Here is an 11,068-nt window from a genome sequence, read left to right as displayed (position 1 = left end):
GTTACAATACTGTACTGTTTTTAATTGAAGGTCAGCTCAAATTCAATGATTATATTAATAATTTCACAATATTAGAACTGTTATTAAAGCAGATCCTTAAAAAGGTTATATTCTATTTCCACTGGATTGTTGTTCATGACGTCCCCTGCTATGTTCATGTCTATTTTATTGAGATTTTACTGTACAGTTTTTGTGAACATTAAAGGCAAAGTCGGCTCAAATGAAAAGATGATATTCTTAATTTCCCAATATTTGAACTGTTATTAAAGCATATCTTTAAAAGGTTATATTCTACTTCCACCGGTTTGTTTTTCACAAGGACCTCTGCTATGTCCACGTCTATCTTCATGAGATTTTACAGTCTGTACAGTCTTTGAGAAAATCAAAGGCAAAGTCAGCTAAAAAGAAACAATGATATTCATAATTTCCTAATATTTGAACTTTATTTAAAGCAGATCCTTAAAAGGGTATATAAAAATGACACTAGATTGTTATTCAGGAGGACCTCTGCTATGTCGATGGTTATTTTCATGAGATTTTACTTTCTACAGCGGATCTGCTTTAATAACAGTTCTAATATTGTGAAATTATGAATATCATCATTGAATTTGAGCTGCCTTTCAATTAAAAATAGTACACTAGTGTAATTTCATATTTCATATAATGTCTTTTGTGATTCTTCTGCTTGAATAATTCATCAAGTAAGGAATAAAGTTCGACGTTGTTGGCGTTTGGGTCCTGTTCCTGTGGCTACACCCGTGACATATTCAAATATAACTGGTCATGCATTTTAATTTGATGCATTTATGTGAATTCTTGAGCACATTTAGAAGAAGAAAAAGTCTTCTCCCACAAATATATGTTTCTAATTTAATGGAATCATTTGGTTCCAGAGTTCCATTACTAGATGGCACTCTGATTCTGTTTACCAGTGGGCCCCGGCCCAATGGTTGTGATTAGCTGGTAGAGGTAAATTCTATATGATGGTAATTGTATTTCTTTGTATAACTTTTACAAATACTATTTTAATACTACTATTTGGAAATATTGCAAAAAATAGTAGCCTAGTAGGGTTATCGTCCAATTAATAGCTTGACATAACACCAGTTGCTCCCACCTCGTAATCATTAGCAGAAGTTGGAAGGACTATTCACGTGTTTGGGGAATAACCGTGACACATATTTGGGAGAAATAGATTTTTTTAAAGTGTGATCTTCTTAATCTCAAAGACACAAAGCGTACAGGAGTGTTTTTTGCACGTGTGTGTGTGTGAGCCCAGTGAACGGTGGTGGAATTGGCTTTGATGCAAGGGGCACCAGATGAAATCTTGGGCACCATATTGGTCGGTCCCCGTAATGACTTTGAGTGAAATTATATTTCACAATGCCATCCCTTTCCTTCAACACTTTCTCCTGAGAATTATGCTGAGATAAATTAGCAGAAAAAGAAAACACAACCATAAAATACAATCTGTAATCCACAAAGCACAATTGGGAAGAAGAAAAACTCCCAATTTGACCAGACGATTACAACCGCGACAACTTAATTATTAAATGTCAATGTTTTTTTTTGTTAAATCTGGGACTATTTAGTCATGCTTTTTATTGCACTCTATGCTTTTTTATTGTATGTTTTATTCAATGTTATTTCTTCCTATTTTCTTATTTCTTTAAAAATACATTCATATTTTTTGACACATTAATTTTTTCTTAATCTTCTTAATCTTTCTTAAACGTAATCCTTCATAACTTTATGTGGCACAACCGAGGCGGTGCTTAGCACTGGATATCTTTCGTCTCGCGCACATGCAGGTTGAGTCTTAATAACAACAAAGTCACTTGTGACCTTGGATGACCCCCAGCCGGGTATAAGTTCTGGTGTCATCCTGAGATCAATCCTACGGAATCTTCTCGCGAAATCACAAAAATTCCGAGTGACCAAGAACTCTGACGGTCATCCAGGAGTCATAGAACCGTAGTTACATACAAAACTCTTGTTCTATTTCATCCTTTCTGACCGCCAGAGGCGGTGCTTAGCACTGGATGACTTATATCAACAGAGTCACGAGGAAACCCAAGGAGCCTACCTCGTATGGATCAAGTAGAGGAATCTGGACGGAGAACCACTCCCAGTGGGTGAGGGGTAGCAACGTTCACCCTGTAGTATCTGGTGAACGTGCTCGGTGATGCCCATGAGGGTGCAGCACATATATCCTCCACTGGCACACCTCTCAGGGTTGCACATTACGTGGAAACACTCGTGGTAGAATGGCCCCTCCATCCGGATGGCAGAGCATGGTTATTCGCTTTGTATGCACAGGCAATGGCCTCCACTATCCAGTGGGACAGGCGCTGTTTTGAAAGGACACAGCCATTCCTAGGCTCACCACGACAGATGAAAAGCTGCTCTGACTGTTGTATGCCTGTGGTGGCTTCGACATAGGCTCTGATGGCCCGCAGAGGAGCCTTGACCTCCCCTCCCCAATGAGGGGTACGATACGAGCGTGCCAGCACCATAGGGAGAAACGTTGCATTAGGCCATAGTGTGACACCCGAACCATCCGAGTTCCACCTGAGACAGGATTCACTCATCGACAGGGTGTGCAGTTCGCCTACTCGCTATGTCGAAGTGATGGCAAACGGTCTTTGCTGACAGCCATCTCAGCTCTGCCTCCGCCAGGGGTTCAAAAGGAGGCAAGCATAGGGTGTCCAGTACCACGGACAGGTCCCATGGAGGAGCCTTTGGGGTGCTCGGGGGACGCAGTCGCTGAGCCCCTTTTAAGAAGAGGGACACCAACCTGTGGCTCCCTACCGTGTCATTGCCAATTTTAACATGCTGCCATGAGATAGCATCTACATACACCCTCAGGGTAGAGAGAGACCAGCCCTTATCTTGGAGGGACTCTAGAAACTCAAGTATAACAGGCACGGGGCACTGCACCGGGTCCTTGTTGTGACCCACGCACCAGTCTGAAAACAGCCTCTATCTACATTCGTATTGTAGACGGGTAGATGGCGCTCTGGCATTCAGAATAGTCTTCCTGACTAGTTCTGTGCAGCCGCTCAGCAGCTGATCGGGCCCTGCAACTGCACAGACGAAGGCGGGTAGCTGCGATAGGAGGTCCCTCCTGTCGGGGAGGCACCATAGCGTCCCGCGGCAGAGTCTGCGCAACAGGGGAAACCAAGTCCTGGCTGGCCACAACGGGGCCACCAGCAAAATACTGTGGCCCTGTTGAAGGACCCTGAGAAGCGTTCGCAAGATCAGGGGAAATGGAGGGAAAGCATAAAGAAGGCCCTCTGGCCATGTGTGGCCCAGGGCATCTTGTCGTCCAATGTTCCTATATCATCAAAGGGGGTCTTGACAGAAAAAGTTTGGGAACCACTGACCTAGAGGACTGGTCCTCTCCATCAAGGAGAACCAGTGGGGGCAGTGGGTTGACATCTGAGGCAAAGAGATCCACTTTTGCCCTGCCAAAGAGACCCCAGATGCTGTGCACCACCTCTGGAGGAAGCTGCCACTCCCCCGATGGGGGCTTGAGAGGGAATCTGCGAATCTGGAATTTCCTGCTAGGTACGGCAGGAAATGTTTGAGCGCTAGGTGCACGGCCCATAGCTCCAGGACATTGATATGCTCGATGCGGTCCTGAGCGGATCACTGCCCCCGAGCAGTCCTGTTCTGCCATACTGCACCCCAGCCTGAGAGGCACATGTCGGGATGACTTCCCGCAGGGATTGGACCACGCCCATGGGGACGCCCCCCGACAGGTATGCCCTCTCCCTCCATTGTGATAGAGCCAGAAGGCACTGCTGCAACACCTCTACCACCCTGTGCCTGTGGCACCTGTCATCCAAACAAAGGCTGTTCAGCCATCTCTGCAAGGGGCGAAGTGACAGCAAGCCCAGGGGAACGACAGCAATTTGCCCAATAGGCGAAGAAAGAGGATGTAGGGCAACTGTCTTCCCCCTTGGAAGAGGGAAAAATTTAAGAGGATGTCGTCCACACACTGGCACGACGGACAGGCCATCATAGTGGCTGAATCCAGAGCTACACAGATAAAGGTTATGCTCTGAGAAGGGCTCAGAGAACACTTCTCCCTGTTCACCCTGAGGCCCCACAGGGCCACATGAGAGAGAAGGCGAGCGGTGTCTTGTGCAGCCTGAAACAGGGATGGCGCACAGATCAGCCAATCGTCCAAGTACGGCAGTATCTTTACCTGTAATTGCAGGGGGAACGGGCGGCAGCAACACACCTTGTGAATACTCGTGGGGAGAGGGAGAGTCCGAATGGAAGTACCCTGAACTGAAAGTAACGGCCTTGGAAGGCGAAACGAAGGAACTGTCTGTGATGAGGCACAATAGGAACATGAAAATAGTCATCGACAGACATGAACCAGTCTCCTCTGGAGATGGCATGAAGGACCTCTGCTGTGCTGAGCATATGAAATGGTAAGACCTTCAGGAACTTGTTGAGTCCCCTGAGATCTAGTACTGGGCGCAGTTTGCCGTCTTTCTTCCTTACGAGGAAGTGTAGGTTGAGTAGAACCCCCTGGGCTGTGCCAGGGGGTCCACCACCTCGATTGCGCCTTTGGCCAGGAGCATGGCTAGTTCCTGGCTCAAGGCTAGGGCTTTTGCCGGGTTGGCGATGGTGGTCACCTTGACCCGGCTGAAGGCTGGGGTCCGGCGTCGGAATTGAAGCTTGTAACCCTGGGTTAGGGTGGAAACCACCCAAGGGTCTGGAGCATGAGCTGCCCAGTAGCTGATATGCTGCTGGGAGAAATAACTGCCAGCCGGCCCAGAGACCTCATTTCCTGGCCCCCCTGCCCCTAAAGGTCATGGGGGGCCAGGACACCCTCTTCGCACCCTCTTCGCTCGCCTGGTAGCTGTCGGAATTAACGTGGTCTCAGTTAGCCTGGAGACACTATGCTAGCTATACACGGCGGAAATGCTACCAAGGTCAATGCACACGCTATCTGAACCGCTCACCGAAAGCCGGTGTAGCAATCTGGTAGCAATCTGGCCACACCGAGCAGACACACTCTCGTTAGCGCTCCACTCAATTAGCAGGAGCGAGAGCGCTCTGCCAACCGTGGAATCCGCCTTGTGGAAACAATGTTAGTCAATCTCACCCGTTTGATGCTTCACGGTGTAGAGGTGGCCAACCTGGTGAAGACCGAAGATAGACCTGTGTGTCCTCCGGTCCGGCTCGATGGTCCGACGTAGAGAAACGCACCGTCTCCCTCCTAAGAGGGACAGCTTGTCCCAGCCTTTGGAGGGCGAGAGATCCGCAACTCCGACCCGAGGTCACAAGGCTACACGCGACGAGCTTCAGAATTATCTTTTGTACAAGTTCAGCTTAGCTGATGCTAACATAATAGTTAGACTGCGTAGGATTGATCTTGGGATGACACCGGAACTCCGAGGTCACAAGTGACATTCTTGTTATTAAGACTCGACCTGCGTGTGAGATATCCAGTGCTAAACACTGCCTCTGGTGGTCAGGAAGGATGAAATTGAACACAAATTACTTTTATTTAAATCATTTTAATAGAATCAAGAAAAACATGTAAAAGGACAGTGACAGCAGCAGAGGGCAGGCAGCATCCGCCCCTTAAAGGGCCACAATTAAGAATTCAATTACGCGCCGCTTACCTGTGCGTCACGTGACCAGGAACTCCTCCACGGAGCTTGTTGTCGCCTCGCTAAATGCAACGCGCTGTGTTTCTTTTAAGGAGCTATTTATTGTTGTTTGAAGCATTTGTCCTCTCGGACTGGTCCGGCAGGTTCGTCCGGGGGCAGAGCAGGTAAGGCGAGGCAGTGGAGGGGGTGGAGGAAGAAGAAGAAGAAGGAGTAGACGAAGAAGAAGGAGGGCGGGGAGCCACCACCGCTGTTCTCTACAAGCATGAAGAGGTGAAAAACATGGTGCGGTGACAATACCCCCGGGACACCGACTGAGAGCCGCGTTCACCTTTTTAAACATAACACAATACAATAAATCTGCCAACGGACACACGGTAAGTCCAGTTGAATGTGGGAAGGTTGTTTTTTTTCCTTAATGTCGTTTAATATGCACAGAGGGCAGGTGAGGGTTTCACCTGGGCGGCTGCTGCTCCTCTCGTTCTCTCTCTCTCAGGAAGCGTTGTTGGTTTAAAACTACTTTGTTTGGGGGTTAAAATGCGAGCTTGAAATGCTGACATGAGCCTATAACTTGAGCGTCTCCAGTTAACACACGTATAATGTACTGCAATAATGCCTTTGCCCATCTCCATAGGTAGATGAATGTAGACTTGATACAATCAAAAGTAGTAGCTAAATACCTGTAAACTGATCATTGAGTGAACCTTTTAACTCTTCAAGCTGAACATTACAGCCTTCCCGTCGTATCAGGACAGTTCTCTTAAAAGTTAGTAGACTGCCTCAGTTTGAGCTAGGTCTACCTAATGAACTTTACACATAGGAAGGCAATGGTACAAGTTGTGATGTAGCTGTACTCCATTTTTAATTTTTTTTATTTTAGTCACTGGACAGTAAAAAAAATAACCTCTTTGTTTTTGTAAAAAACTAAAACCTGGCCTACAAGGTAATGCGATACAATAAGTACGGTACGCCAAATTCAGACATTTAATAGTTTTCGATCTAATGTAATAATGTTGCACAACCCTAGTTGGTATACCAAAAGTATCAAATCCAATATCTGTATTGCCAAGTGCCTCATGATGTGTATCGCAGCACAATATTTTACGGTACTATACATATTGCAATAAATGGAGCTAAAAATACAACTTGCTGTGTACAACCTGAATATTCTAATACGAAGATGACATATTGATAACTCAGCGGACAAATTGCTTCAAAAGTTATTTGTATTCCACATAGTTACTGAGCAGTGAACATATAATTATATAAAACTAAAGTACATATTGTATTCTCATTGTGTTACTGCACACTTTTTTACTTTATTTCACATGCCACTACTTTAAAATATAATGCATGTCAACTTAATCTTACATCCAGATAAAACATCATATGAAATAAAGTGCTTTACGGTCTCATGGAGCCCTTTCCTAGTGAAGAGAGAGATTCTGGTGTAACTTTATCGTGTCAGGAGCTGGACAGGTTGCGAAACACGCCCACACCGTCGAAATAGCTGGTGTTGCTTTTGTTGTCTGAACACAGTGACGCGTGTTTTTCATTAATTCATTTATCTTTCCATAAACAAACAGCAGAGTTCTCCTTCTGTGGCCGAAGCAAGTCCGAGTTCATTTTGCTTAGGGAAATGTTTGCTTCCTAATGGAAATAGTTTTGACCCCGAGACTAGCGACTGAGAATTTTGAATTGCAACTTGAGTCAAATTGGACTCAATGTTTGACAGGAGATGATATCACAGCCCCTTCCGTATGTTTTTTTCGGATCTGTTTGGGGCTAGAGGTCTTTGACGGTGATGTGTTGTTGGTTCCAATTCATTTTTTTACATCAGTCACCCAGAGAGGAATCAAACCCATAACTCGGCAGTATTAGTGCCTTGCTCACGGGCTGTTTATGGATTTGTTATAAGGACTCAGCTGTGAGTGAAATGCATAATAATCTCAATGGAGATTTGACTCATTAGCCTTCGTTAATAAAAAAAAAGCAGAGAATAATAGATTATGACAATAATTGTCAGTTAAAGCCTTAATATTTACTCTACAAGATTATAAAACATATTTTTAGCCCCTAAAAATGGGCCAAAGTGAAGGAAAGAATGCTTGTTTCCTGTCATCCGGCAAGTTGTTTTTAGATCCGAGAAAGTCTCGTTGTAAATAAGGCAGTTAGTTCCCCTTCGGTACAGTGCATTTTGCGGCTTCCACAACAGCGGCATAGATGTGTTTCTTTTGGTTTTCCTAATAACATTTTTTCTCTACGTGAATAGTAGAAACATTCTATGTGTGCATGACACTGTACATTTGATCATCTAATGCTAATTTCCTCATGTTTGGCATTAAAGCGTTACATAATTTCAGAGTGTGCAAATGGTGTCATTGAAATAAACGAGGAAACTGCTTTTTGATTCCTTTTTTTTCTAATGAGAAAGAGGCTGGGTAATGCCAGAGAGTGGCACCTTGTGCACTGCTCTGTGTGCAGAGTCGCTACGTTCAGTGGTATTCCAGTAGAGAACAGGCAGCCTTTTATTCTTTTTGTTTCCCACCTGTTTTGTTACAGACCCATAACATACGTCCCAACATCTTGTCCCGTGTCCTGGAAAAAGTGTTTCTGACTTTCACAGATATTTTTAGCATGCGTCTGCTTGTGTGTCTAGTCAGTTTTTTGGTGTTCACGAACTGAAGACGATCCCATGTCCTAAAGACACAAACCTCATATAAAGCAAATATTAAAGGTATATAACTACCGCTCAATATAGTAGTTACTGGTGGAGTCCGCTATTTATTTATAGGAAAATAAATAAATAAACTCAGAAAGTTTTGTAAAAGTCCTGTATATTTGCTTTCCAGATTCCTGTATAATGCAGTTCATGTGGTTGAGTTGAAATTGACTGATAAATATTGATATTGGTTCAACCATAGTTTTATGGTCGCACAGACCCATTTACGATTTCTCCCGTGTAGACAAAAAATTCAGAGGAAGTCTGGTCTTGAAGATTTGCCTCCAAAGATATAGAACAATCATGGACATTTTTTGGTAAAATTGTGTAGGAACTATGTATTTTTCACCTTTGGATTAGTATTCTGTTTGAGTTGATCTTTCCAGGACTCGCAGAGCATAAGAGCGGGACATGGGAAGACAATAGAAAACTAAACAAGTATTTCTACAGATCCTCGCTGTGCTTTCAGGGCGTGTGTCACCAACGTCGGCACAAAGTCTCTTTCTTTATCAAATGAATGTTTTTTTCTTTTAGCCTCCTCACCTTTTGAGCGAGAGCCGCACCTCCTCCCCTTTCTCAGGTTACATTGTCGTCGCTTAGGTATGCTCTCCTACGCCCGCCCCTGTGAATCCCTCCCTCTTTGCTCTTTGTTGTTGCCATAGCAATGCTTGGCACAGAACCAATTGCCGATAACCGGTTTTTTATTTTTATTTCCTGTAGATGGCATTTCTAGAAAATGAATCGGCAGTTTAATTGGTTGTTTGTTGCAGCCCAAGACCATTTTGTCTTTTTAAAGGTGTGCTGCAGCTGTGATTCATGGCTTAGACTGGCTTCTTCTCCATGAGCTCATGGGAATTGCACCACTGACACCTGTCTGCCGTGCAAAACGGATTTAAACTGGTGGCCATAACTTAAATATGTAATTTTTAAATCATGCTATGTTGTATCACTTAAAGAAAAGCACTTCTGATACCAACGGCTCTTCACACCTGGCTAACAATACCAGATAAACAACTCTTATTTCTCTTTTCATCCGTCCATCTTGTTCTTCACATCTCTCTGTTTAACTCCTGCGAAACTGACTCTTGAGCACTGCTTGCACCAGAGCAGTCTGCTTTGTTTGTTGTTTCCACATGGATCACCCCCCTCCCCCGGTCTTTGCTGTCAGACTTTTGTTCTTTTGGTGTTATTTGCATGTAAGGGAGACGCCACACAAACAGAAACCAAAGGGGATCTGAAGAATCCCACCAGGATCTGAACTACTGAAGCTTTAGAAATAGTCCTCTCGCTCTCAAACTTGTGCTTCCTGACCAGTTGAGCCGATCAGTTTAATGAGTTGACTGTATCATTACACCTCAATGATTTATTAAAAGGTTGAGAACCATTGCAATTGAATCAGCCGTGTAAGTCCACTTTTACTCCACCTCAACTGCTGGCGACAAAACAAAAAGTACTGAAGGTGTAGTCATTCTTATTTGAAGTACCTGCTGAGAGTCTAGCTGTCATCTTATTTACTCCCTCCTCATTCTTTCCCCTCCTCTCCCTACATTTAGAAATTCTGTTTTCCTCCCTCCTCAAATTTTCCTGTGTGGACATGCAGGACCCACCAGAGCTCATTCGGTCACAGAATAAACAAAGAAACATACTGATCTACCCAGTAGTATACAAAGTATCTATAACATGGGGCATTCTGCAAGTACTTAACCTTTTTATACGTTTAAGTACATTTTGCTGTTAATACTGATGTACTTAAAAAAATAAAAATAAAAAGTACAGAACTTGTGTACTGTACTGCTCCAACACTGCCAAATGGATCTTAACAAGCAATGCTATCAGCCCTGTAAGGCTGTACCTGGGGCACAGTTGTGCTTTGAGCAGACTGTTCATGTTATTGGACTGTAAACTTCTGCCCCTCATGCGCTTGTATCTCAGCAATAAACTTTTAAAATACAATGTATTTTCCTAACAACCAAGAAAACAAAAATCGATGTGGTGAGGGAACAGAAAATGGATTTATCTAGAAGGGTGGAAAAGACATTTGTCACAAGTTTGAGTCCCTGCGTGACCCTGTTGAGGGTCTTTTAGATGCACTTTCTTGGAAACCGGACTAATGAACCGTATCACCTGTGCTATTGCACTCCGCATCATTAAACATTAGGCTGATTTAAATCTAAGCGCAGGTGATGAATTTCCAATGGTGCAGCATATTTGCTGTCTGAAGGCTTACCGAAACAGCTGGGCACTGTAGTTTTTTATCAAACGAGAAGAAATGGTGCTTTTGTTGGACTATTTTCAGCAGCGAATTAATACATCTAGTGCAGTGGTTCTCAAACTTTTTCTGTCAGGCCCCACTTTGGAGGAAGAAAAATGTTTATGACCCACCACCCTGACAAAATTATAACAAAATGGTGCATTCAGAATTTTTATTGAAATAACAACTTTTTGTTACTCCTGTGCCTTTTCAATTAATAGAATAAAGAAAATTGCAATAATTTTCAAGCAAACCATATTGCTCCATCAGACAAATAAAATGTTCAATCACTTTGTTAGAACAATGCAAACAAAGTTCTATCTGTGCAAAAAATAACTAATATTTGTTAAAAAAAATGCTTATTATGGCTGCAATTAACCTGTTTTGCACTGAATATCTTTTCAAGATAATAACAAGGTGCAACCTGTGAACTAAACAAAACGACTTCAAATATTTGTGCAA

General features: G+C 43.5%; 2 protein-coding genes across 2 annotated transcripts in view; one reads left to right on the top strand and one right to left on the bottom strand.

Annotated features, from left to right (window-relative positions):
- Positions 1-2,583: 2,583 nt before the first annotated feature.
- LOC117740750 lies at positions 2,584-6,492 on the bottom strand. Its single transcript, XM_034547288.1, is given in 9 exon segments — positions 2,584-2,774; positions 2,991-3,127; positions 3,387-3,566; positions 3,685-3,872; positions 4,103-4,233; positions 4,236-4,524; positions 4,527-4,822; positions 5,126-5,263; positions 6,468-6,492. Coding segments are annotated over 9 exon segments (1,575 nt in total).
- The window catches only part of atp8b1 (ATPase phospholipid transporting 8B1), a 26,839-nt gene continuing 21,594 nt past the window's right edge, over positions 5,824-11,068 (top strand). Inside the window, exon 1 of the mRNA XM_034547331.1 lies at positions 5,824-6,010. The gene's annotated coding sequence lies outside the window, so the exon portion shown is untranslated. The remainder of the gene's footprint in view (positions 6,011-11,068) is intronic.

Source organism: Cyclopterus lumpus, chromosome 12 (assembly GCF_009769545.1).
Source record: "Cyclopterus lumpus isolate fCycLum1 chromosome 12, fCycLum1.pri, whole genome shotgun sequence".
Classification (NCBI taxonomy): Eukaryota; Metazoa; Chordata; class Actinopteri; order Perciformes; family Cyclopteridae; genus Cyclopterus; species Cyclopterus lumpus.
Note: the sequence above shows the minus strand (reverse complement) of the source record. Positions and strands in the feature narration are given on the sequence as shown.